This window comes from Ambystoma mexicanum, chromosome 3p (assembly GCF_040938575.1).
Source record: "Ambystoma mexicanum isolate Mex_15411 chromosome 3p, UKY_AmexF1_1, whole genome shotgun sequence".
Lineage (NCBI taxonomy): Eukaryota > Metazoa > Chordata > Amphibia > Caudata > Ambystomatidae > Ambystoma > Ambystoma mexicanum.
Window position 1 is genome coordinate 503,452,009 of NC_090925.1, and position 27,429 is coordinate 503,479,437.

The following is a 27,429-nucleotide window of genomic DNA, read 5'->3' on the forward strand; positions in this document are numbered from 1 at the left end:
ACCTAGGACATTACAATATTAACGGCCATATTGGCCAGGAGGCTAGCAGGGGTGATAGGAACACTAGTGCACGAAGACCAGAATGGGTTTGTACCTGGTCGGAATACATCAGCGAACCTACGCAGATTACAACACATAGTGGCACAAACGAAAGACTCACATGAATCATACGCAGTTGCATCCCTGGATGCCATAAAAGCGTTTTACTCTATACTGGGAGTGGTCGTTTGAGGTCCTGAGGCAATTTGGGTTGGGGGAATGCTTTATCCGATGGATAAAAATCCTATACAAATCACCAGTGAACAGAGTAAAAACCTGGGAGGACAGTGTCCGGGCTATGGGAAATCCAGAGAGGTACCAGGCAGGGTAGCCGATTATCCCCAATGCTTTACGTTCTGGGCCTTGAACCATTCGCAATATACATGAGGAAACAGTTTTTCGATGCAGGCATCAGAGTGGGAGGAGAATAGCATAGTCTCCTTGTACGCGGACGATGTGCTGCTCTACCTGAGAGACCCCCACCTCAACATACCAAAAATATTGGAGGTTGTGGAAAATTTTGCCCGAGTGTCGGGGATGGCCTTCAATAAGGAAAAGTCGAGTGTTCCTACTGGCGAGGCTGGCTGGGTGTGCAGAGGCAGCGCTCCGAGAGGTGGGAATCCAACGGAAGCCACGCACGTTTTTGAAACCTGGGGGTTGACATTCGGCATACGCCTGAACAGATGCACGGTGGCAACACTCTTAATCGCAGTCCAGGAGCTACGGAAATCAAAATTCTGGTCCAGACTGCCGCTATCTGTGATGGGGAGGGCGGCAGTAATCAAAATGATAGTGCTGCCAAGGTTCCTATATTTCTTCCAAAATGTACATTACCTTATCCCGGTCTCCATCTTTTCACTACTCGAAAAGCTACTAAGAGAATTATTTTGGGGCAACACTAGGCACAAATTAGCCCTCACCACGCTGACACTACCGTACAGAGCTGGTGGAATACAACTACCAGACCTGGAGAAGTACTATCGGGCGGCCCAACAGGGCCACGTGACCAGATGGCTAGCAGATGAGGTCACCCCTGAAACTAGACTACTTAGGACAGCTGGTAGCACCGGCGGACCTGAAGGAGGCACTATGGGTCCCCACTAGAGTGTTTGGGGGAGACCCCAATGATAGTGTCACTGGGTAGGGAGATCTGGGATGGGGCCCTAAAATTGTCTGGAGGAAAGCACCCCTATACAAAACAGACTTGACCCAGGTGAGAAAATGGGAAGGGCACGGTATCTACACCTGGGGAGACACATACGATGACGGGATATTCAAAGAATTTGCGTCAATGGTGGAGAAAGAAGGCCTGTCCAAAAGGTCAATTCCTATGGTACGGCAGGGTTAGGAAGTGGGCCAGAGTGAAATGGAAAGAGTGGCCAGACCCACTGATGACACTGCTGTACAATTTGGGGGATGGGTGGAAACCAGTGTCCAGACTATGAGCACCTAGCAAACAGGCCCAACCCAAAAAGCGACACACTGAAACAAAGATGGGAGGCAGACCTGGGGAACAATATAACAGAAGGAATGGGAGCGGATATTAGCATTTCCCCGGAAAGTGTCAAGTATTGCCCGGTTAAGGCTGATTCAATTGCCAATCATATACAGGACACCAGACAGGTTTGATAAATTCAATAGGAGCACACAACCCACATGCCCCTGGTGTAATGCAGAAGGGGCTGGAATGCTGCACATGTTCTGGGGGTGTCTGACTTTCTGGTCCAAAATTGAGGAAGCCTGCAGAGGGGTGGGGGTGGTGAGGTATGACTGATCCCCCGAAAGATGCTCCTGGGCGCCTTCCCAAGGATAAGCAAAGTGAGACATGTAGTGAAACGTATGGACATGGCATGCGTGCTGGCTAAAAGAGCAATAGCTATGGCATGGAAATCGAAGAAGGGCCCACAGTTCGAGAAATGGCAAATGGAGCTGGAGCACTGGACAAAGGCGGAAACCAAGGTCTGGGGAGAAGGGGTGGCCAAAGCGGGAGGAGAGGCTAGCCCGGCATATGAGGACTGGAAAGCCCTGATCTGGGACATGTTCCACCCGTCAGACGATAAACCCCCATGAGACCCTGCTAGCTCACTGACAATATAGTAGCTAACCGACATCACCTACATCCCAACTACTAGTCATCCAGGCTTGGCTACGCTAATCAGCATACCATCCAAATGGCCGGTGCACAGACTGATTTGCAAGTGGGGAAGGAGCCCCGCCAGGAGCGTCCTGTAAGCAAAGACAAGTTATTGTTGTTTGAGTTACTGTTAACCACAACTTTATGTACACACGGATTCATGCTGGAAAATGCCCGTATAATAGAAAATGTACATCACAAATGCTAATAAAAACAGTTTAAAATAAATGGTGTTCTTGTCTCACGCTAAGTGAAGGGGAACAAGGAACATGGGTTGCCCGTCGGCCCAGCAACAGTCCCTGCGCTTCCATGGAGCGGGCCAGCCTGGAGAAACCGGTTTGTCAATATAGTCTTTAAGATAAAGGATAGCTCATCCTTTTTGGCACCTTGTTTTGTGTGATCCCTGCAAAGCAGGCATCACACAAAACTGTAATCCAAACTCTGGGCTATGTGAGGAGGAAGTCCACCCTCACTGCCAGGGGGCTGGATTACCTTCAGTTTCAAGTCAGCATGCGTTAAGCACGCAGACATGAAAGTGAAAGTAATTTTCACCGCAGCAGCAATTTCAGGCTGCAAGGTGAGTCTCCACCTTGTTCCCCCTCGATCCCCAGCTGTATTTCAAGCCGGAGATCGAGGCAGGTATCGTTGGAAAGGAGAGAGTCTCCCCTTTCCAACGATACCTTTTGTGACCGTTCGGGAGAATTCTCTGTAAGGCTAATTTCCCCAAACCTAGCGAGTCCCCCAGCAGCTTTGCTGGATTTTTTGGGGTTTATTTTTTTCTCTCCTGCTAAGAGTGAGATTCTTTTGCTCCCACTCTTGGACATGATTTGAGGTGTTCCTTTAACTTGCCATGTGTTTTATGGGCTATGGGGTCTTTTACTCCATAGGGTGTGATGTGTTTTTTTGATGTGGGTTACACAGCACCCTCCGTGCCATAACCCAGGGGTGTCGTAGCGACCCCCCAACATAGACTCCATACCCTGGGACTGACTACTGGCTCCCAGGGCGTGTAAAGGCACCATTGGCTTTGCTAGTCCCAAATTATGAACAGAAACCAGTACAAACCATCATTGTGGACGTACTGGTCGGGGCAATTAGATTGCCCCGGCGTCTGTTGTTCGAGGGGGCACGTCTCTGTCCCCCCTGATCGAGTTTTGGCTGGTGGCAGTGGATACTACTTTTTATATTCGACCACGAATATATCTCTATGTGATTTTCCCATTGTTCGAGGCTACCAACTTTAATTATTTAATTCTTATAGCCTCGAACATACCGCCGGTTTATTTATTTAATATTAATTCGCCGGTTGGTATTTTTTGCCAGAACTCGATTCTAAAATGGCGTTGGTGTTCTCTTCTGTGACTCCAAGTCGAGCCCTTAATTCCACTTTTTGGCGGGCTTCTCCACAGAAGCCTCCAAAAGTGGTGCCACTCTGTCTGGGTACCACAGGGGGTGTGGGAGAGGGTTTAGGCACCCTGGACTGAGTTACCTTGGTAACTCAAGTCGCACTCTTGTGTGAATGGCCCAAGTGGTGAGCCGGCCGGCTCACCACTTAGCATGTTTGATTGACAGCTAGTCTGAGTGAATGGGGGTATGCTGCATAAAAGCAGGGCTTTGGGGACTGGAACTTCAGAAGTCGCCACAGGACCTAAGAATCCGAGGAGGGAGAAGCTGAGCCGGCCTGCAACGACACCACCGGTGAAGCCCTGCTGAACCGTCTCACCACTTTTCCCCAACGAGAGGAGATCTCCAGTCCGGAGAGTCTTCTTCCTTCGACTGGTGGAGATAACAAGTCTACCTTCTTTTCGCCATCCTGGAGCATCTCGTGGCCGCCTTGCCTGTGCCAAGCACCCCGGCAACCGGGATACCACGTTTTCCCCACTACCGCGAACCAAAAGGGTAGTACCTTTGTACCGGAGAACTCCGCGGCTGGGTTCTTCCCTGGCAGTGCAACGGCCTTCATCCTTCCTCCACGACGAGATCTTCTCCTCCTCTGGACGACGCTGCGACTTGCACCCGCTGCCAGGAACAACTGCCCCCGCTGGAGGATCCTCTCCATTTAAGGTACCGTGTTCCGACTGGCTTCCCTTGCAACCGTTTGAAAGGGGTGTATTAAATCCTCGTCTCTCGAACCTGGGTTAGCCTGGGACACCTTAGCTAACTTTCCTGCACTGAACTAAACCTTTTTTAGAAATACCTCCACAAACTTTGAAGACTCTGTGTAACTGTCTGATCTTGGGCATCTTCCGCCTGGCTCCCTTGAAAGTGGGCCTGGTACCTAAACTTCCTTGCTCACCAGTAAACTGTGCCTTCCTAACTTGCTGTGGTTCTTTAAAAAGTGTTTAGTGTGTAGGCTTCCATAATTCTGCTTTTCCCTTCCCTTTTTATTTAACTTGTTGGAGTGCCATCGAACGTTAAGCGCTCACCTCTGTCTGGAAATAAGTGGTGTTAACTAAGACTTGTTCAACAAGTAATCAGGGATGTACATATGATAATAGTGATTGTGCTTTGAACTTATCTTACCAATTTTGTGCCAGTGTGTTTCATAAGTGTGTGTTAAATAAATAATTATATACTTTTACACCCAAGCTCTGGTCAGTGTTTGCTTGTGCTACTGAATTTCTGTACCTATTTTGTATACTGCCTAACTCTTCTTGAAGGAAGTCGGACTGCTCAGCCCAGCTACCAGTGAATCTGTGTGGTACAGACTGCTACCAAGTGGGTTTACTGCCAAACACCTGTAGTCTTAAATCTTTTGCAGTGGTCCCTAAGGGAACTGCACAGGTTTCTGCCTAACAGTGACAGCATTGCTGCTCCCGGATCGGGCACAGGGCGCTTGATCCGGGGGCAGTAATGCCCACTCGACACCAGGGATCTGTTACAGAGGGGGGAGTGGAGGGGGCAGCTTACTAGGTAAGCGCCCCTCTCTCCCTCCTGCGGCCCCAAAGCATGGACCACATGTATGGAGACCCCTGGGGGCGGATGGGTGACAATCTGCCCCCAGGGGTGGGGCAAAAAAAAAATAGATAACATGGCTGGTGTTGGGGGGGGGGTGCCCCCCGTACCCACTGGACCACCAGGAAATTTTTTTTTATGGAAAGGGGTTGCCCTACTCCACCCAAAATGGACCTGGGGTCATGTCATGCAGCCCTCCCTGGGGGCAGTTATCTGCTCTTAGGAAGGGGCATGTAACCCTGGGGAGGTCTGAATGAGATGCCTCCCTCCTGCATTTGGTGTGGGGGGGAGAGGGTCAACCCCCTTCACATTAGAAAATTACCTGGCGGTGTAGGGTGCCCTTCAACCCCCGCTAAAGGGCATCCTGTCATTTTGAATTTTCTTTGTTTACTAAACTTGCCCTGGCGCAGAGGGGCACACTGGTGTGCCAATCTGGCCCCAGGGTGCCCAAACCTTACTGCCCCACCCAATGGGGGTCCTGTCCCACAATTTTTGGGGGCCCTCCATCCCAAATGGAGGGGGAGTGTACCTCACGCAGCCGTTTATAGGAGGTCCTGGGAGGCCTGCATGACATGCCCCCACCACCCATTTGGAGTGAGGGGGAGAGGGCCCCCAAAAATTGTGGGACAGGCCCCCCAAAAATTGTGGGACAGGCCCCCCCAGTGGGTGGGGTAATAAGGTTGGGGCACCCCGGGGCCAGATTAGTGTGCCAGTGTGCTCCTCTGCGCCAAGGCAAGTTTGGTAGACAAAAACAGTGAAAGAAAATGGCAGGCTGCCCTTTGGGGGGGGGGGGCTGAGGGCACCCTACAACGCCGGGGAATTTTCTAATGTGAGGGGAGTGCACCTCTCTACCCCCACCCCAATTGGAGGGGTGGTGCATCTCATGTAGCCCTCCCTGGGGGCAGATATGGGGGGGTGCGGTCCTGCACTCCTCCCTGGCTCAGGTGTCCCTTCCTAGGAGCAGATATTTGGGGCCAGGGAGGGCTGCATGACATGGCACCCACTCCATTTCGGTTGGAGGGGCAGGGGGTCACCACCCTGTCCCATTAGAAAATTCCCCGTCGCTTTGGGGTGCCCCACAGCCCCCCTAAAATGCATTCCACCATTTGCACTTTTTTCCTTTGGTAACCCAACTCCCCTTGGCGCAGAGGGGCACATTGGTGTGCCAATCTGGCCCCAGGGTGGCCAAACCTTACTGCCCCACCCACTGGGGGGCCTGTCCCACACTTTTTGAGGTACTCTTCCCCTCCCCCAACCCCAAATGGAGGGGGGGTGTACCTCACGCAGCCGTTTATAAGAGGCCCTGGGAGGCAGGGGTACCTCGTGCAGGCCTCCCTGGAGGCAGATATCTGCCTGTAGGACGGGGCAAATGTGTTTTCAGGGGGAGGGGGTAGGGTGAGGTTCAGTAGACCACCAGGGATGGCTTGCAAGGTGGGGGGGGGCATGCTTGAAAATTATTGATTTGTTTTTGCTGGTGTGACCGTAGGTAACATGTTTTTTGTTTTGTTTACAGCTTTTTCTACGCGAGCAGCTGCAACGTTATGAGTACTGTTTTTTTATTATTCTATAGTTAGAGCCCACTGTCAGTGGGGTGGGGGAGACTGAGGCTGGATTGTTGGTGGTGTGGGTGGGAATGGGCCGTCTGGGCAGATATGTTGGTGGGCTGGGACACAATTGCAGGGGCAGGCCACAAATTGCCCCCCATGCCAGCAGAACATTGGTGTTTTCCTGGGAGCGGATCCCTCCCATGTGGGTTTTCCGTCTGCAAGCCCAGGCTCCACCTCTGGCTGTGCTACATTACAGATGTCACCTCTGGGGAGGAATGGGGATCCTGCCGGGGCTCCCTGGAGCTGCTGCTGTGCTTAAAGAACGGTACACCCACATGGTACATGGATGTCCAAGGCGGGGGCCATCACCTGCAACCGTCTTGGAGTTGTGGCTGGGCTGCATTACAGCTTTTCCTGGCAAAGACCCACATGGGAGAAGGGTGCCCAAGGCCAGGGATATTACCGCCGACTTTGCTGGAGCCCTGGCTGCCCTGCATTACAGCTTCTCCCCACCAGGGAGTCCCGACAGTGTGCCAATACCTTGCTGGTGGGGAGAAACTAACGCAGGGCAGCCAGGGCTCCAGCAAAGTCAGTGCTAATATCCCTGGCCTTGGGCACCCTTCTCCCATGTGGGTCTTTGCCGGGGGTTCTGGGTAATAAATTCTCGGCCGATTTGCACAAGTCAGACCTCTAAGGATTCCCACAGGTGTCCTCTTTTCGGAAATGCATGGGGTTCCCTGTTTTCCTTGGTGGGTTGGACACCCGAGGTCCATATCTGTATGGTGTGCCCATCTGGAAAAATCGTGAAATTCAGATGTTGGAAAAGACTTGGGGTTAGGGATGCATTTGGCTTTCCCCTTGGCGCCCAGGTAGGTGCAGCCTCACATGTGAGGTACCGTTTCATCGGGACACGTGTGGGAATGCAGGAAGTTATGACATTTGTTGGGTTTGTGTGGTTTTCATAACCTTTTCACCCATTTGCTGGTGCCCTTTGTCACACAACCAAGATACTCATGTAACAAAAAAGTTACAAGGCATTGAATGGCGACACACCGAAATCACCATAAAAGGCCTTGGCACTGGGAGGAAAAACCCATGGCACTTAAAGGGTTAAGGAGTGATGTCTGAAAACAATGTTAGGGATTGTACATTTATTTTACAACAAAAATCATGTACAGTGTATGTATTAATGTACTTCTCATAGTTATATAGTAGTGCAGTTAATGTGAATAAAGGTGTACAAACTAATTATGTAAAATTATCTCAACCATATTTGCTCTATTTGGAGGCACATTTTACCCTTTTCTGCTTAAGTCATTTCGGCATGCTATAGGAAGAAACAATTTGGACGGATGGACACTACATCAGAGAAACAACCAATGACTTGAATAGCAAGCGAAGAAGTGGGAAGTCAGCTGTTTCTGTGCTTGCAGTTCATTTTCAGATCCCCGAGAAAAAGGTTTTTGGCTGTGCCAAATCTAAAAGACGTGTTAAGAGATATGCCAAGGCCACCTATTAGCATCCACATCCTACATGAAAGGGACAAGTGGAGGACACGGCGACATTGCTCTTGCAACAAAAAAAGATCGTAGATTTCCAAACTGGTTTTTAAAATGAATTTCACAGTTGGAGAAAAATGAAAACAATGCACATTTTAAATATTTTGTAAGATTACATATAACTGAAAAATGGGAAAGAATCGCATCTGTTTTGCGAGGAAAGGCTGGCAAAAAGGGAGTCTGCTGGGGTACAGGTGTCAGCGTTTGCCTACGTATCCTCCGAGCAGCCCAAAGGGGTTAAGAGTTCGAGGGACAATGAAGTTAGGTTCTATGGCAAGGGAGGTTTGGCAGAGACAGGGAAAGTGCATTGCTGTGGGAATGGTGAGGCCAGTGGCAAGAGCCAGTGCATGTGGAGGCTCAACAGGGTCGTGGCTGGCAGAGTAACACGATTCTGTAGGAGGCAGTCCAAGCATGAATACTCCTGCTACACTGGGTGTAGAAAAAAAGTGACTGAGAACGACTTCTGGTTGCTGGGTATACAATGGACATCACTATGTGAAAAATGCCCTGACAATGGTGTGCTCTGCGGCTTTTATCATGTTTCTGCAGTGGGCATTTATGAATTCTGCAGGATCGACCGAGAATTCAGTCCATGTGATAACCTGAAGTGGAGCATCTGTACTGTGCGAGGGAATGTGCTAGGCTGCTGGAGCCTTCAGGGACTGGCAGGTTACTTGGGCGTACCCTGGTTCCAGATTTGACAGAGCGTCTAGCAAGGATATTTGCTTTCCTTGCCAATCTAGCTGAATTCAATTGCAATGTTATCAAAGGTCTGAAGGACAAGTTGGAATGGAATTACGTGCCTGTTGGAGAAACTGGATGGCTGGAAGAAGTGCAACATGTGGAAAGTGCAGCATCTCTTCGGTTCATTAACTTTGCTGCAGTGGGATGACCACGGGAAGAGTATTCTGTAGACAGATGGCGTGCATATAAGGGGACCTGGATGTTTTACAAGTTCCTGAAAGACTGCAACAATCTGTATGCATCCTGATGGATCCCATGCTCTGGGCAATGGATATATTTTCTGGACAATGGATATATTTTCTGGGCAATGGATATATTTTCAGTCACTGCTGTGTCAGCAGGGCTGGGGGATTTACTTCAATGGAAAGTGGTGTGCGCAACACTGGTCCAACAGATAGCAGTGAGGTGACCCAGCATTGCCATTTTGGAATGATTTTCAGTGCTGGTAGTAGCCCTTTGGTTGTGGGCGAGGAAATGGCGAACAAGAAAGTGACATTTTTGGAAGACAAGAGCTTGGTCACTATGGCAAATGGGTTCAGAGGCCGTGTAAATATGGTGCGGATATGCTTGAAGTGGAATATATATTCCAGGTGTGGATAACTGCATCACTAACGTGTAGTCTCATCTATTAAGCCTTCTATATTTTTTTCTTACAAACCAACCTGCTAAAAGCCTCCAGAATACTAAGGACTGCTTGAGCACATCTCAAGTCTATCATGCATTCAATCAGCAATACCATCTAGTACTTGCATTAGGCTGGTTTAGATTTTGCCATCAAACTAAAACCAAGCTGCACACAGTTGATTCCTTCTCATGTATACCAATAACTATCTTCAGTTATCATGCATGCATGCATGCATCCTTAAAACAGCAACCATATCCCATCACGCTCACTCCATTGTGTCTGTGCCCTCAGAATATATCAACTTTTATAGTCTCCCTCTTCACGATCCTCTCCCACGCCAACCTCAGTCGCCAATCTCCAATTTTCCTAACCTTACCCCTTCCTTTTACACAGACCTAGAACTGGCAACCACCATGTGGGGTCAAAATATGCTAAATAATCAGGTAAGGTGCTGCAGGACCACTACAGTGGTGATGGGCGCTGTACATATCTTGATAACATAATAACTAAAGACCTCCAGTGCGAGTTCCATCAATCCAATAAATGTCATGCTTAATGCTTATCGGTGCAACTAAAACAAAATAAAACAGCAGGTCGATACATATACACACACAAGTATATGGTAATGTCTCTTAAAGCATGGCATCTGTTGAGGCAGCAGCACTTCCTTTTTTTAACGCATCAAACATTGATACTGCTTGTAGCCACAGCAATCCACTCAGTTAATTGTCCTGTCCAAATACCTTTGTAGTCAGTGATACTCCTTGCTGCTCACTGCACCTTAGAAGCAGAATCAAAATAGTGATGTTATTACAGTTATCACTCGTTTACCTGGGTAAGGATGTAACTCCTTTGAGCCTCTTCCATTGTGATCAAACTAGCATTGATGTAGTCGTTTTCACCCTGGTGCAGCTTAATTCTACTGTGGTCAACTGCAGTATAAGCAAGAAATTGTGAAGATTATTAATACACACAACAACGTAATTCACATAAGAAAAACAGACATGCAATGGAAAGAACATATATCTGATGAATTGGTGAAACGTAATATAAAAACATCCCAAAACATTTATATGGAGTAACATTAAGGCTATCAAGCACACAATCAATTGGGAGATGCATTATCAAAGTCGGATTAAAACATCTTGTCCTCATTTAGAATGACACGTAAATGTTTAATATGCACAGCCTACCACATGCACATCTATAATAACCTATACCATTGTGCAAAGATATTTCACACGTATCACTGTATAACACTGCAAGATGTATTATTCATATATAAGAAAGGGATTGTTTAAACGCAGTAAGCCTACTGCTTATTATCAGTTTCTAATTTTGGTAGTCATTCCCTTTTTTAGCACAGAGACCACTGAACAATTTTGTTTGCATTTAACAAAGTTCCTAAATAAATGAGAAGAGAAGAGATGGTGAACAGTTAACACTACAGGTAATAGTGTCAACCTTTTAAGTTAGTCAAAGAGTTACTTGCACGATGCTAAAAATATAAGTTCAGAAAACCTATTTACCTGAAACTAGTTCTCCAGCATTAGTATTGTTCATGAATTTAAACTCTTGAATACTTACCATCAGGCTGGGAAAACATGGTGCAAAATAAAGTCAAGTAATAAACAAAATACTTCACTTATAGCTATAGCCTAGCCACCCTATTTTGGGTGACTTTTCCCCAGGAACAAAGCGTTGAGCGGCTTCGTCACCACGCCTGAAATACTTTTTTCAGATTAATAGAACATTTGTGTAGTATTTTAGACAATAGCCAACATGTATATGTGGGATACGAGTGAGTCGTGTGAGAACCTGTGAAAGCCACTGTGACGAATTCACTACTGCCCGTAGGATTAAAAGGAGGAGTACAGCCTAAACCACCTACTCAGCCCTCACACTTCGACAAAGAGTGAATCCAATCAAAGATTGAACAAGCATGGTGCAAAAATATCCCCTTCGCCTTTTGTAACATGGGTAGAGGTGTGAAACAGTAAAAATCCAAACAGACAAGTCCAAGAGTCCAAAATAAAGGAATGTCCAATCAAGGCTCTATAAAAATACATATACTTTAATTCAGCTAGGCCAGGTGTCATTCAGATCGCGCAAGTGCATGGGTAGGGGGGGACGGGAAAAGTGCAAGGGGGAAAGGGAGAGGGGAAAGTGCAGGACAGAGTTAGTAATGAACAAGATAAATAATAAGGGCCAGCTGGTGGCAAGTGCAAGATAAGTGCAGACAAGTGCTGGGAAGGGGGGCTGTAGGGATACAGAGACTGTCCCGCAGTGCAGGGGTTGCCAGGAAGGCAGTGCAGGGGAGAGTGGCTGGGCCAAGGACGGAGATTGGTGAGTGGCCCAGTTGCTGATTCAGTACAGTTTCAGTGATTTAGCAGGGGAGAGAGAAAGCAGAAGCAAAGAGGAAGGTTTTTAGGTGCTTCCGGAACCGGAAGATGGTTCTCCTCAAGTTTCAGGGAGGCAGGAAGGCTGTTCCAGAGGGAGGCCCCTGCTGCGGAGAGAGATCTCCCCCCAACTCGTTGCTTGGAGAAGCGGCTGACCCTGAGGGAGTTGGAGGCGGAAGAGCGAAGTGCTCGAGAAGGAAGATATTTGGGAAGGGAGAGTTGAAGGTAATTTGGCCCCAGGCCCCAGAAGGCCTTGTGGACAATGCAGAGGGTTTTGAACTTAATCCCCGCAGCCACAGGGAGCCAGTGTAGCGATTTCAGTCCTGGAGAGATATGGTCCCTGTGCTTGAGGCCAAGGACAAGTCTTGCAGTCCTGTTCTGGATGAGTTGCAGAGGGCGGAGAGTAGAGGCAGGCAGATTTAGATAGAGGCTGTTACAGTAGTCAGCTTCGAGAGAACCAGGGCTCTGGAGACAGTGAGCTTCTGGGGGAAGGAGAGGAAATGAAGGATACCGCTGAGGAGGTGAAGCTGGTAGTGTGACTTCTTAGAAACGTCAGAAATGTGAGGAGAGAAGGAGAGTGTGGAGTCGAAGATGACCCCAAGGTTTTTTGCCTTGCAGGTAGGAGCAGGAAGAGGGCCAAGAGAGGCCGGCCAGAGAGCTGCAGGGAAGGAGGGAGTGGGTGTGCCGATGAGTAGCATCTCGGTCTTACTGGCATTAAGGCAGAGGTCGTTGGTGGCACACCATTCCTGGATAGCAGAAAGACAGTCAGATGAGGGAAGGAGAAGAGGAGGCCGAGGGTAGCCTGAAAATGAGCTGGGTATCATCCGCATAGCACTGAAAGTTGGGGAAGAGAGCAGCGATGCGGTGGGCGAGAAGTGCCAGACAGCACTCTGGGTAATGGGACAGAGGCAATAAAACACAATGGTCTTTAAAAAGGCTAGGTTCTTGAATGCCAAATGTGATCATAGTAACGTAGCTAATTTGTAGAGCCCAAAACTGGACATGGGGTACAAATAAGTCACTAATACATTGGTTGCGCTCAACAACTGTCAACCAGGATCCTTAGTGCTGAGCGGACAGTTCGATTTGGGTTTGAAGCCACAGTCGTGGTAGTCCAGGCATCAAGCAGATGAGTCAGGGGTCGAACTGAAAGTTATGGTTCCAAAAGACGAGGATCACCATGTTCGGTTCAGCAGTCGAGGTTTGATGGCAGTTGTATGCGCAAGGTGTGTGATCCATGCAGTGCGCAAAAGGATGGGGTTTGTGGTGAACACCAGGGTCGATTCGACCGTCGGCTGGATTGGTGGCAAAGACTGGAGTTTCGAACAGCAGTTCAAGCGTTGTAGGTGCAGTGATGCTTTTTTCAATCTGAGACAACTACGTGCTCAGATGGCGTGGTGCAGCAGCAATTTGGTTCAAACGTGCATTACAGTGGTTCAAAAGTCGACGAGCGCCAAAGACAGCTCCGGAGAGTCCTGTTGGATTGAACGGATTGGCATCACCATTTGCAGTAGGTTGACAGTGTAAATTATAATGACCGAGCAGACACGGCCCACGCCAGAGGAACAAACTTATGTTTATTAAATAGTTTACTTCTATATTTACATAGCTGGGAATCTAACGGGAGCCCTACTGGCACCAGCCCTGCTGTCGCTTCCAACTGTCTCTCTCACCCTCTGTGTTCCATCCGCACAAACCTCTGCTCTTGCAGGGCTCATGAGACCATAGAATCAGCTCACAAGGAAGTCAACCCTACACAAACACAGGGATCAAGGTTGTCTTGCCTCTCAGGTGCCGGTAGTCCCAATGGCAAATATCGTCCTTGTTCTCGGGCTCCCGAGGAGGCTAGCACACAACTGCAGTGGTCCCTCAGCACAGCGGGGACATGGGTACCAGTTTGGCTGGCAGAGAGGCAGGTCTTGTTAAAGCAGCATGTCACCCCCAAAGTGCCCTGGAGAGGTTTAGGGAGCAGAGCTTGCCTCTGCCTTGGACTACTTGTCCCCACCTCACAACTGGAGGGCTTTGGAAAGAACTTCTCTCCCAATTTTTCTTCAAGGGCTCAAGTCCAATGATGAATCAGCAAAGGAGTGCGAGACCCCCCTTCTTTTGACGGCCAAAGTCCAGAATGACTAGTCTGAAGCAAGCCTGCTTTCAGGGGTCCAATCCATGTTCTTGAGACAAGTGGTCTTTGCCTTCTGACATTATACCCAGAGTACTATGTGGAAGTAGAGGAGTCGGGAAGGAAAAGAAACTTGGGAAATCGGAGTCCTGCAGCTATGCAGAGTTGCCTGCATGTGCACTAAACTAACCCCTCACTTGTCAATAGCATCAAAGTCCCTTTGGTATGCAGAATCCCGGTGTGAGGCTAGACCTTTTGGGATGGGTGTGACCTTCGATGCAGTTTCACAGGACAGCCACTGTGGGGTGGGTTCCCTGCTGGAGTGAGGCATTAACAGGCCTCACAATGGATCCCATGAGAGGCAAATAAATGGAGTATTGTGTTCTGGAAGTTAGCAAAACCACACTGCGTTACCCGAATGCCCACAACCCTTCCACAGCCAAGCTGGGCTCACAGTACGACACCTGTATGATATCAATTTGATGAGACTTCAAAATATCCAAGAAATAAGCCTTCATACCTTAAACTCCAATATGAATTACCTTTAAGTTTACAACTGCCACCATGATAGTAACTGGAAGAGTTTTGGTTTGGGTGCAGATATGACTGTCACAGCAGCGGCTCCAGGGGACACCTGTGAACCTGGTCTGTGCCATTGAAGAGCAGGTGCTACAGACCAGCTACTGGTTCAGCTAGGCACGCGTGTATCCATTGTTTCATTAATTAGTGAAAAGTTACTCACCGTAGTGACTAATGTACTCTTAGTTCATAATCCCCTTTCCTCCATACTGCATGGGCGTCCCTCGCGAGGGATGGGCGACAAACCTTTTTGACCAAAAACATCCTCTTCCCCTCTAAATTTAGCCATGCAGAGGCGTGGCGCTGGGAGCATGTGCTGCCCTGACTCCACCCTCCGGCGCCACACCTCGATCCCAAAGACACGTCGACAATAGATTTGCCATTGCCTAATGACACCAGATTATTAGGGGGGGAGGGGGGTGGGGAGGATGGTGGGACGTATGGAGGAAAGGGGGACTATGGACTAAGTACGTTAGTCACTACGGTGAGTAACTTCTAATTACTCTTACGTCCCGTCCCCTTTCCTCCATACTGCATGGGTGATTACAACTGAATGTAGCCCCCAGGGTGGAGAGGAGACCCTCCTTAAGTAAACAGGTTCCAGAGAACCGCCTGTCCGAAAGCCACATTCGGTCTGGAGCCGGTATCCAAACAGTAATGCTTTCAGAAAGACGATGGAGTGGCCCATGTGGCCGCCCTGCTTATGACCTGCCAGGGGACATGGCACTGAAAGGCGATGGCCGTTGCCTTGGCCCTGACCGCGTGGGCATGCATGTTCGCCGGAAGGGGTCTATGCTGGCCCTCGTACGCTTCCTTGATGGCCGAGACCATCCAGCGGGAGTTGGAGGCTTTGGAGGTCTGATAGCCGGGCCTGGCGCCTCCAAAAGGGATGAATAGAGCATCTGACTTGCGGAAGCCCTTTGTCCTGTCCAGGTAGAATTTCAGGGCACGACTGACATCCAGGCAGTGCAGAACTCTGAGGCTCGTCCTTCAGGTCTGCACAGAATGTAAGAAGGACGATCTCCTCGTTTAAGTGAAAGGCTGATGGTACTTTAGGTAGAAATGCCGGATGGGTCCGCATGACCACATTATCCTTGTGAAAGGTGGGGTACGGCTCGGAGGCAGCTAGGGCCTGGATCTCGCTGACCCTGCGCGGCAAAGTGAGGTCGACTAGCAGAGCCGTCTTGATGATGAACATCCTGATGTCTGCGGACGCCATAGGCTCAAATGGCTTGTGCTCAAGATCGCCCAAGACTAGGTTCAAATCTCACACAGGGTGTGGCTTCCTGATGGGAGGCTATAATCTAGCAAGTCTGGCCAAATGTCTCCCGACAATCGGGTTGGAGGAGGTGAAGACCCCCTTATCCTAATTTCTGTAGGCCCCAATGGCTCAGAGGTATGTGTGGCAGGTGTCCACCTGCACGCCAGAGTCGGCGAGGTGCGCTGAGAATGACAGTACGTCATCCAATGAACAAGCCAGCGGGTCAATATCCTTGGAGTGCGCCCAGTGGCAGAACCTGGTCCATTTACTTTTATACTGGGCTCTGGTAGCCTTGCTCCTAGCCCCCTGAATGGTTTACAGATTGGCTTGAGGTGGCAGAGGGTCACTTGGTCAGGAACCATGCTGTGGGGGCCAGCTTCTGAGGGGCGGAGTGGACGACCCTGCCCCCCTGCTGTCAGAAGATGTGCTGGGCCCATAGGGAGGTGGATTGGAGGGACCGCCGAGAGGCTGGGGAGCTCTGAGAGCCATGGCCTGGCTGGCCACCACAGAGCTTTTAGAATGAGGTTGAGCTGGTGAGACTCCTTGAATTTGCAAAGCAATCTGTGAATCAGTGGAGTGGGTGGGAAGGCGTAAGCTGACATGCCGTTCCACTGGATCCATAAGGCATCGCCCAGGGAGCCTAGGCCCAGCCCCTGCCAGGAGGTGAACTGGGAGCACTTCTTGTTGTGCCTGGTGGCAAAGAGATCCACCTGGGGGAGGCCCCAACTGTGTAAGATCTCCTGTGCAACGAGATTGTTCAGCTGCCACTCATAGTCGTCTGCTCCCAACCCGTCTGTCCGCTTCCAGGTTGGCTTCCCCCAGAAGGTGTACTGCCTTGAGGAAAATCCCGTTCTCCAAGAACCATTCCCACATGCTGATCACCAGTCTGCACAGGGAAGGGGACCTGGTCCCCCCCCCCCTTGCTTGTTGATGTAGTACATACTGGTCGAGTTGTCTGTCCGGATGAGGACAGCCCTTCGCTTCAGACGTGGGAAGAAGGCTCTGAGCGCTAACCAGATGGCGTTCAGTTCCAGCCAATTGATGTGGTATTCTTGTTCTTAACTGGTCCACCTGCCGTGGACCGAGAGGTCCTCCAGGGTGGCTCCCCAGCCCTCTAGGGAGGAGTCTGTGGTTATCGTCACCTGTGGGCCGGGGGGCCTGAAGGGCTTGCCTGTCCGCAGGTTACAGTCCCTGTACCACCGTGTGAGTGAGTGAGTGAGTGAGTGAGTGAGTGAGTGAGTGAGTGAGTGAGTGAGTGAGTGAGTGAGTGAGAGAGAGAGAGAGAGAGAGATATTTCGGCCTGAGAGCCCCTCTCCTGTTTCCACGACGCTGTGAAGTGGAGCTAAATTCTCCTCATCATGAGTCTTGTGGGGGGACGGCCAACAGTACCGCTGCAAAAAGGCCCAGTAGATGCTGGTACCACAAAAACCGAAGTAGCGCTTCGGCTGAGAAAGTGGGACGTGGCCCTCCTGATTGCCGCAATTTTGTCCTTGGAGTGGAAGACCCTTTCGGAGCACGTGTCCCAGATGAGGCCCAAAGACTGCGTGGGTTGCAGCTGTGACTTCATGAGATTGAGTGAAAAGCTCAGGTCAAGTAGCATGTTCATCAGTGCATGAAGAACAAGCCTGCCCCACACTGGCGACACATGGACCAGTCGGGGTCTGTCATGACTTCTTACCCTCGAAGGCAGAGCAGGAGGAGCTGGAAAAAGCCCTCGCCGCCCCCCACCCTCCTTTGTTGCTTGCGCCGAGTTGGGTTCGGCAAGCGTTCTGGCTGCATAGACCTCCGTTCCTGGAAGCGGCGGAAGCCTCCAGATGAGCAACCTTTATCCGAGCATTGCCGAGACTGGGAGTACGGTTTGGGCGTAGTCTTTGTCAGAATGGATAAAGATTTAGCCGTCTGAGAACTATTCTTCCTTTGTCCAGCTCCTCATCTGTGCTGGAGTGAACAAGGTCACTGCTCTCAAAGGGCAGATCTAGAATGTGTTCCTGGACATCTGGGTTGGATTTGGTTACCCGGAGCCAGGCCTTCCTTCTCATGTCCGTGGCAATAAAGATGGCACATCCAGAGGTATCATTGTGTGCCAGAGTGGACTCCATAATATCCTGAGCCACGAGCTTGGCTTCGGCTAGCCCCGCCTTAAACAGTGATTGGATGTGGGCGGGGAGTTCCTGGAGGAGGTCGGCAAATTCCCACCATAATCTCCGGTTGGCGGCTGCCAGTATGGAGTCTGCGTTGGCCTGTCGCAGATGCGAGGAAGCATTGGAATACAGCTTCTTACCATATGCCTCCAAGGTTTTCTCCTCCTTGCCTAACAGCGCCGTAGATGACAAAGACGAGGAAGGCTTGGAGTACTGTGATGCCGCAGCGATCCCTTTTTAAAGATGGGTACAATAATGGCATTTTTTCCATGATTTCGGTGTTTCCCGCTTCCTTGTTATTCTTTCAAATAAGGTAAAACAGAAATTCGTCCATTCGTCAGGATTTAATTTTAACGTGTAATTTGTAATTTTAATTTGTTGTCCATTTGCATATTATACAATATTCTTTAAATGTCCCTTCGGAGTGTTCATATTCTCAAACCACGGAGGGATACCAAATATGCAGTGTTCGGAATTGACAGGAGTCTCAAAACTGCACAGTTAATATCTCTAAGTGCGTTTGGTACCACTTAACCGAGGTGACAAGTGTAGGCTCCCCGTGGCTATAACCAGGAGCTGAAGAGCTGCCAGCTCCTGTCAATTTCAAACCCTGCACATTCGGTATCCCTCCGAGGTCTCCCGCCTTCCCAGCTACCTTTTTCTCTTGGGGTTAGCATCACAGGCCTGTCTTCAAGATGGGATCCTTTCCTTTGCTGGTCAAGTTGGCCTCCTGGCTCTCATTTTCTCACACTCTCGATATACCTGCTCTGTGCTGTGAACGGGCCTGTGGTCTCGGCCTCGTTGTTGGCAACAGTCCACCACCTCACGGTCACGGCACCACCTAGGCTTCGGTTGCTGGCCTGAGTCTTCCTTCCCTCAGCTTCTCTCAATTCAGGCTTCTCTCATGTCGGCTTTGTATGCCAGGTTCCTTCCAACCTTGTAAGCTTCATGTGCCGGTCTCTCTCAGCTCTCCTTCCACAGCTGATTCGAAACTCCTGCGCTGCTCTCTACTCAAAGTGGACTCTTAGATTTATAACACATTGCTGTGTATTCACCAGCAGAATGTGAAAGTCCTCCTTTGCGGTTTCCCCGAGAACTCTGGATTACTCACACGATCTTCTCAGTATGACAAATATTCTCTCATACCGATTTAATGTTTCTACACTGCAGTAATGAACATTAGCGTGTTCTTCATGTCTTCTTCTGGTCGGAGCTGCTAGTGGTGGCTTGTAGGTGAGTGATTCAGGGAGTTCCTATTCGGAACGTGAGTCTTAGTCTCCAAGGCGGGAGTTTCTCATGGTGAGGTCCTGTTTGCCTCTACCCTTAAAGAGGGCATCGCGTAGAAGGCTTCCCCTCCCTAGCCTCACAGGGAAAGGGTCCCCCCCAATGGGGAGAAGTGACCGTATCCTGCGATTCGTCACACTGCCAATCCATATAAATCGACTATCTTTACACAAAAGATGCAGCAAGAATCATTGTGGCAAATGAAGCAGGTAGGAACACTAAAAATGGTATGGTCAGTTCAGAACAATCAATCATTGTCGAGGGCATATTGTACCCAGTCCACTGATGAACCTCGTCAAAGAACGGAACTGTAGAGCAGGCACACAGTACGTGCCCAACCAATCTACTAGAAAGGCCTAACATGAGAAATTCCATCCTTTCCCAATAGGAGTTAAATCATGGACACTACCTGCTATGACCTTGCAGCAACACACATTTTAAAATTACATGCAGATTCAGCTCCCAATTGTGCAGGAATTGTGCAGGGGAGTGACAAAGACAGCAGTCTACCCTCGATTTGAGAAACAAAAAAAAATGTCCAGAGAAGAAAATATTTCTAATAATGTATCAAAATTTAAGGTGATTCCAAAAATTGGAAACTGGTGAATAAATCAAATTATTAAACACTAATCACTTCAACATTGCAAAACAGTAGCAACAATATACCTAAAATTGGCTAAAACATCATCACACATACTTGCCATTCATGGTGCAACATTCAAACACAACTCATCATACCGTGACATACATCCACAATATTGAAAGACAAAAGGACCATACTAAAACATATGGGGATAAGGAATTCATAGTTTTTCCCCACAATGACAAACATTATTATTGTGTTCACAAGCAATAGAAACAGTTCTCAGACAACAGTTCTCAGACAATCTATTGTAAGGGTGGATCAGGAAAAGGAAATACAAAGATCACATCCCTGTAGGGTTTATCTCGACCGGTTTCGACATGTAGTGTTGGTTTACACAATGTCTTCCTCATTCCTCACGAGGTAGATGTTAACATTCTGTAAAAAGCACACAACAAAAAACCCCACAAAAACATGGCTGTAAACTAATACATAACGGACCTTTATCCATGCAGACTGCCTGCCAATTGAAATTGCAAAGGCTGCTAGAAGCCGCCTGAATTATTTAACCCTTTAAGTGCCATGGGTATTTCTCCCCAGTGCCAGGGCCTTTTTTGGTGATTTCGGTATGTGGCCATTGTAACTTTTTTGTTACACAAGATATCTCGGCCAAATGTGGCTCCTCTTTTTCCCACATGTAAGCGGTTGTAACGCCACCCAGGAATCCCAGGTTGCTGTAGGGGGGTGAGCGAAAATAAGCAAAAAGGGCAAACATTTTGGGTTTTTTCAAAAAATGCCAATACAATGATGTACAAAGAAGCCTGTGGTTTTTTCCTTGTAAGAGCTAGGAACAAATGGTTTGTTGTGCCGAGTTCCCCAATTTCCTGGCTTTCAAGAACAGGTTGAGTGGAAATGGAAAAAAATTATTTTGATGTGGTTAATCAACCGTTTTGTGAGAGGTAGGCGATTTTGGCCATTTTTGCCAATTGGACATGCATGGACGGAATGGAAGAAAAGGGCAGGAAAGCCAAATTGGAGGACAGAAGGGCATATATTTCTGAAAAGTAGACAAAATTCCAAGTTTAGGAAGGGGTGATTTGCATAGGTCAGGCAACAACTAGGTAGGGGAAACTGCCATCGATTGGGGGGAAAAGAGGGAAAATGACCGAAAAAAAAAGGTATGTTTTGGACATGGTTGGCTTGGTACGGCAATGGCTTCTATGAATTTTGAGAAAAGCAATGTTCCGCTACATTCCCCCGACTCTTGCAGTTAGGAGAGCACACATTTTTTGTAGTGTTTTACAAAACAAGCAATACCACAAGCCAAACACTGAGCCATGGTACACAGGAGTTTTACGCTCACTGCCTGACCAGACGCACTTAGCATGTGTAAATCGGGAAAACCAATGTGGTGAGGAACGGCAAGCATACATTTTTTGAAAGAGCACAGGCTGACCTTTTCAAGGGTAGGTGACTTGTGCAGGTTACAAAAGTGTATGGTGGCTAAAGCAGCGACTAAATGTAGGTCACATTTGGGAAATTAAAGGGTTGTGAGACAAAGGGCATCAGCAAATGGGTCAAAACGTTATGAAAACCACACAAACACAACACATGGCCTACCGTCCCGCGTTCCCACAGGTGTCCCGATGAAAACGGTACCTCACATGTGTGGGTGCACCTACCTGGCCACCAAGGGGAAAGCCTAAAACACAAGTAACCCCAAGTCTGTTTTCAGAGCGGAATCTCAGACATTCTGCCGACCAGCACAACATACAGATATGGGCCTCGGGTGTCCAAGCCACCAAGGAAAACAGGAAACCCCATGCATTTCCGAAAAGAGGACACCCTGGACACAGGGAAATGTGTCTGAAATTGGCTGGAAATGCAGACAATTCTCAGACATTTCCCTCTGGCCACTCACCGAAACACACCGCCAACAGCACATGGCCTACCGTCCCGCGTTCCCACAGGTGTCCCGATGCAAACGGTACCTCACATGTGTGGGTGCACCTACCGGGGGCGCAAAAGGAAAAGGGTAACCCACTGGTCACCCCAAGCCTTTCGCCGCTGCCCATTTTGTTCATGTGGGCAACCTACAGATTTGGGCCTAGGGTGTCGAAGCCAGCAGGGAAAACAGAGAGCCCCATGCATTTTCCAAAAGAGGACACCTGTGGGAACCCACACATGGCCAAATTGGAGGGGCGGCCCATCTCATGTAGCCCTCCCCAGGGGCAGATAATGGGGAGGGGGGGGCTGTCCTGCACTCCTCCCTGGGCTCAGGCGTCCGTTCCTAGGAGCAGATATCTTTACTTTACTTTAATACACTTGTATAGCGCATCCATGAACCCGAAGGCGTGAGGGCACTACAAAACACAAATAACAGAAAACATCAGACATAATGAGATATGGCTGAGCGGGGTTATATCACAGGCAGATAAATTGTTTAATGTAACAGATAGGTCTTTAGTCTTTTTTTAAAGAATTCTAAAGATTCAATAGATCTTATCTCCAGCGGAAGAGCGTTCCACGCTCTGGGTCCAGCAGAAAAGAAAGCTGCCTCTGTTGCTCTGACGGTGTGGCACTTAGGTTCAGATAGAAGGGACAGATCGTTTGACCCAAGAGCTCTTGTGCCAGTTCTTAAAAGGTAGTAACTGTTGTAAGTAATCAGGCATCTTCCCAGTGCTGCACTTATGAACAATAGTCAAGGTACGGAATAGAGCTCTAGCGGACAGAGGCAGCCAGTGCAGCTCACGTCTTGCTGGTGTGACATGATCTCTGTGTTTGAGTTTCATAACGGCTCTAATAGCCCCATTTTGACAGATTTGCAGCCTGTTGCTTTCAGATTTGTTAATTCCCCATACGAAGACTCGAGCAGTAGTCTATTTTAGAGCCTACTATTGCTCTCGCGATAGTTTCTGCATTGTCCTGTGAGATAAGAGGCCTTAGATGTGTTAAAAGTTTAATGTAGTATGCACATGAAGAGACAATACTACTAACATGCTGTTTCATAGACAGATGTTGGTCAAAAGTCACTCCTAAAGTTTTTACTTTTTTTAAAGGTATGATGGATTCTTCACCCAGTTGGAAATTATCATACTGTGGGCCAAGTTTAGAAATGGTGTGCGGTGAGCCAACTACCAATAGTTCAGTTTTGGACTTGTTCAGTGTTAGCTTATGAACCATCCAGGTTTCCAATATAGCAAAGACTTTATTAATGGCAATATCATCCAGTCTGTGAGACCCAAGAAGCGGGATGACACATGGTGTCATCCGCATAGTTGGTAAATATAATATTCTCATGGTCTAGCATTGCAAACAGCGGAGCTGTGAATATATTATAAAAGCAGAGAGAATTACAGGCACCATGAGGAACACCACAAGTTGTGAGAATGGGCTCTGATTCGGCATTGCCTTGGAAGAGGGGTTCTATGCCCCATCCGATTAGAAAATTCCCAGACCCTTTGGGGTGCCCCACAGCACCACCCTAAAAAGCGTTCCACCATTTTCCATTTTTTCTTTGTTTACGAAACTTGCCCTGGTGCAGAGGGGCACATTGGTGTGCCAATCTGGCCCGGGGTGCCCAAACCTTACTGCCCCACCCACTGGGGGGCCTGTCCCACCATTTGTGGCGGCCCTCTCCTCACCCACACCGAACGGAGGGGGGGGGGACATCATGCAGCCCTTCCTAGGAGGCTCTGTGAGGGCAGCATGAGGTGCCCCCCCCCCCCCAGCCATTTGGGGTGGGGGGAGAGGGCCACCACAAAAGGTGGGGCAGGCCCCCAATAGATGGGGCAGTAGGGTTTGGGCACCCTGGGGGCAGATGGCCACACTAATGTGGCCATCTGCACTAAGCGAAGTTGGGTAAACAAAAATAAATACAAATTCACAGGCTGCTTTTTAGGGGGGGCTGAGGGGCACCCTAAATTGGCAGCAAATGATGTACTGCAACGGGGGGGGGGGGGCTCAACCCCCCCCACCCCAAATGGAGGGCCCCACCTCATGCAACCCTCCCTGGGGGCTGATATCTGCTCCTAGGAAGGGGCATCTAGACCTACTGCATTATCATACAATGTAGTTAGTCTCCAGTGCTTGCTTTGCCATAGGATTATAAAGGAACAAGTTACTTACCTAACTGTGGTTCGCCAGCATGGGTCTGACATGGATTCACATGCTCATGAATAAAGAATACATAGCAGTACACACATGCACAACCGCGGGAGTTGGCAAGGCTCAACAGAAGCGATCTCTTACCTCCTCACCAGGCTCACCTCCAAGCGAACTGGTTGCGCAGCACTGCTTGGCTGACTCTTGACTCCTCCCTGGAATCCCTGTTGACGCAGTAGAATTTCGTGAAGGTGTGCGTTGAGCTCCATGTTGCAGCCCTGCAAATGTCCAGCAGGGGCACACCAGACAGGAACGCCGTTGTAGCAGCAAACGCTCTGGTAGAATAGGCTCTCGGAAGGCCGCGCAGCGGTTGGTTTGCCGACCGGTGACAGTAAGTGATACAGCCAGAGAGCCACCTGGAAATGGAAGCCTTGGCCAGGGCCTTCCCATGGTTTACAGGACCAAAGTTCACAAAAAGCTGAGCAGTTTTCCAGAAACAGCTTGGGTGGGGGGGTTTGGGGGGCGGGCGACATGTTGAGAAGGTCCGGGTACCGGATCTGCCTCGGCCACGCTGGTGCGATGAGGATCTTCCTGCAGCGGTACCGTCTGAGTTGACCGATGACTAAGGAGCAGCAGCAACAGAGGGAATGCATACAGAAGAACAAGTTACTTACCAACTGGTAACTTTCTTTCGACTGAATGTTCCTCCAACGTATTCCACATCTTTGACATGTAATGTCCACAGCTGTGCTGCTTCGGAGATTTTTTTTGCAGAGGGCGTCCTGGGTCAGTTCGATGTTCCTGTAAGGCCTCCGTCGAGGGTGATGTCATGGGTTGTTAAGTAGCATGCACGGCACCCGTAGCCTCAGTTCATATTATTTCCCCCCACAACATCTGTTAACAGCCTGGCCCAATCTGTGTCCAGTGTACCCCACAAAAAGTTGGTTGTCCACTCTGACCCTCGACATCCTAGAAATATAAAAGCTCAAAGCTCTCCTAGGGTCCAACCTAAAGAGTCTCTCCTCTTCCTTGCCAGGATGAGGAGGCGGATAGAAAGCAGGAAGTACCATCTTCTGGCTCAAATGAAAATCGGACACTACCTTAGGTAGGAAGGATGGACGTACCCTATCCTTGTGGAACAAAGTAAAGGGTGGCTTAGATGACTGTGCCTGCAACTCGCTCACTCTGCGAGCAGATGTAACTGCAATCAAGAAAACCGTCTTGAAGGTCAACAGTCTCAAAGGACAAGAGTACAAAGGCTCCAACGAAGCACCCCATCAAAAATTTCAAGACTATATTCCGATCCCAAACAGGCACCTGAAAAGGGGACGGCAGGAACACGTGTGAGCCCTTTTAGAAACTGGGCAATCAATGGAATTTTAAAATAAGATTTTTCAGACGAGCGCTTAAAAATAGACTGCGCCGCCAGATAACCCTTAATGGTACCCACCTGAAGACTTTTGTGGGCCAAAGAAAGAACCATTGGAATGGAGCACTAAAAAGGATCGACTGTGTTCCCTGCACCAGTTTCCAAACTTACGGCAAAGGTACAGGGATTTGGTTGCCGAACGCCTGGCCAAAAGCAACACCTCCATCACATCATCCGGGAGATCCCAATCCTTATATCTCAACCTTTCAGAAATGAAGCGTGATGGTTTAGAGTCTTGACCTCTGGATGGAGAACCTGAATCCCCCCCCACCCCACCCCTGGGGTGCTCCCCACCTCCCCTCTCTGTGGGAGAAGACGGCGTGGAGGACAGATGACATTTATAGAAGGTTCGGGTACCACAGTCTCCTCCGCCCAATCCAGAGCAATTAGAATCATGTGGGACCCGAAGCTCTGCAACCTCCTTAGAACTTGAGGAATGACGGGGACCGGAGGAAACTCGTAAAGAAGTGGGAATGACCAATCCACGACGAACGTGTCCCCTAAAGCTCCTCTTGGACGAAATTCCCTTGAGCAATGTTTCGCACTTCCGTTGGCACCGGTCACAAACAGATCCACTTGAGGGGTTCCCCAAAGATTCGCCCTTTGGGGAACCCCTCAAGTGGATCTCCTGAAGGACTTCCTGAGCCAACTCCCAGTCATCGGAGATCATGCTCTGCCTGCTCAGAGAGTCCGCCGCCGCATTCTGCTCTACGGCCAGATGAACCGCTGAGTGTAACATTCTTTGCTGTATTGCCCAGAACCAGAGCTGCATCGCCTCCCTGCAGGAGAGACCCTATACCCCCCCCCCCTTTTTGTTGGGGTAATGCATGGCCACTATGTTGTCTATTATGATCAGGACACTTTTCCCGCACACAAATAGAAGAAAAGCCTTCAGGGCTAGCCTGATGGCCTTCAGCTCCAAAAGATTTATGTGGACTTTGGACTACAACGGAGACCAACGACTGCTGGTGGTCAGCTCGTTGGCGTGCGCACCCCATCCTGTGAGGGAAGCATCAGTCACTACTGTCACCTCCGGCCATGGTTGACAAAAAGGCTCTCCCATAATCAGATTCCCTTTGCTGGCCCACCACAGAAGGTCCTGTGAGACCGTGTGCGGAATCTGAAGGAGATCCAACATTTTGCATGAGAATTGTGACCCCCCTGCGTCCTGAGAGCCCATTTAAGGGATCTCATCCTCAGTCTGAAAAATGCAGGATGCCATGAGGCCAATCAACCTTAAGAATTCAAAAGCCGGGAGACTCTGGGCATATAGAAATTTGTTGACCATCTGGACAAAGTGATGAGCCCTCACCTTAGGTGGCAAGCACTTCCCCAAAGATGTGTCCAACACAACCCGGATCTACTGGAGCTGTTGGGAAGGTGTCATATGCGAATTCTTGAAATTGAGGGAGAAGCCCAGCTTGTGAAACGAGTGGCGGGTGAGGCTGAGATGCTCCAAAGCCTGTTGGGGAGAATGTGCTCAGATCAGACAGTCGACCAGGTAGGGGTCAACGTGAACCAATACCTCTCTCCCCCCCCCGGTCTCCTGAGATACGCTACCACCGCCATGAGCTTGGTGAAGACTCTCGGGGCAGAGGTCAACCAGAACAACAGGACCCGAAACTGAATGTGCAAGCTGCCAACCGCGAACCTCTGGTATTTTCTGTGCTTCGGATGGATCAGCACATGAAAATAAGCATGCTGTAGGTCCAATGACACCAACCAATCCTGAAGTCGAAGGACCTGAGAAAGAGTGACCATCTTGAACTTGTCCTTCCAGAGGAACTTGTTCAAGTGACGCAAGTCCAAGATGGGTCTCAGTCCTCAGTCTTTCTCGGGAATGAAAAATAAGAGCAATACCAGCCCTTGTTCCTCTCCACCACAAGCAATAGTTCTATAGTGCCTTTCGCCAACAGGGTCGAATTCC

General features: G+C 49.2%; 1 protein-coding gene across 2 annotated transcripts in view; it reads right to left on the reverse strand.

Moving 5' to 3' along the window:
• The window catches only part of PTPN1 (protein tyrosine phosphatase non-receptor type 1), an 894,220-nt gene that overhangs the window by 581,514 nt on the left and 285,277 nt on the right, over positions 1 to 27,429 (reverse strand). For both annotated transcript variants that reach the window (XM_069651172.1, XM_069651173.1), the window contains exon 3: positions 10,435 to 10,535. In XM_069651172.1, coding sequence (XP_069507273.1) covers positions 10,435 to 10,535 — 101 coding nt within the window. The remainder of the gene's footprint in view (positions 1 to 10,434; positions 10,536 to 27,429) is intronic.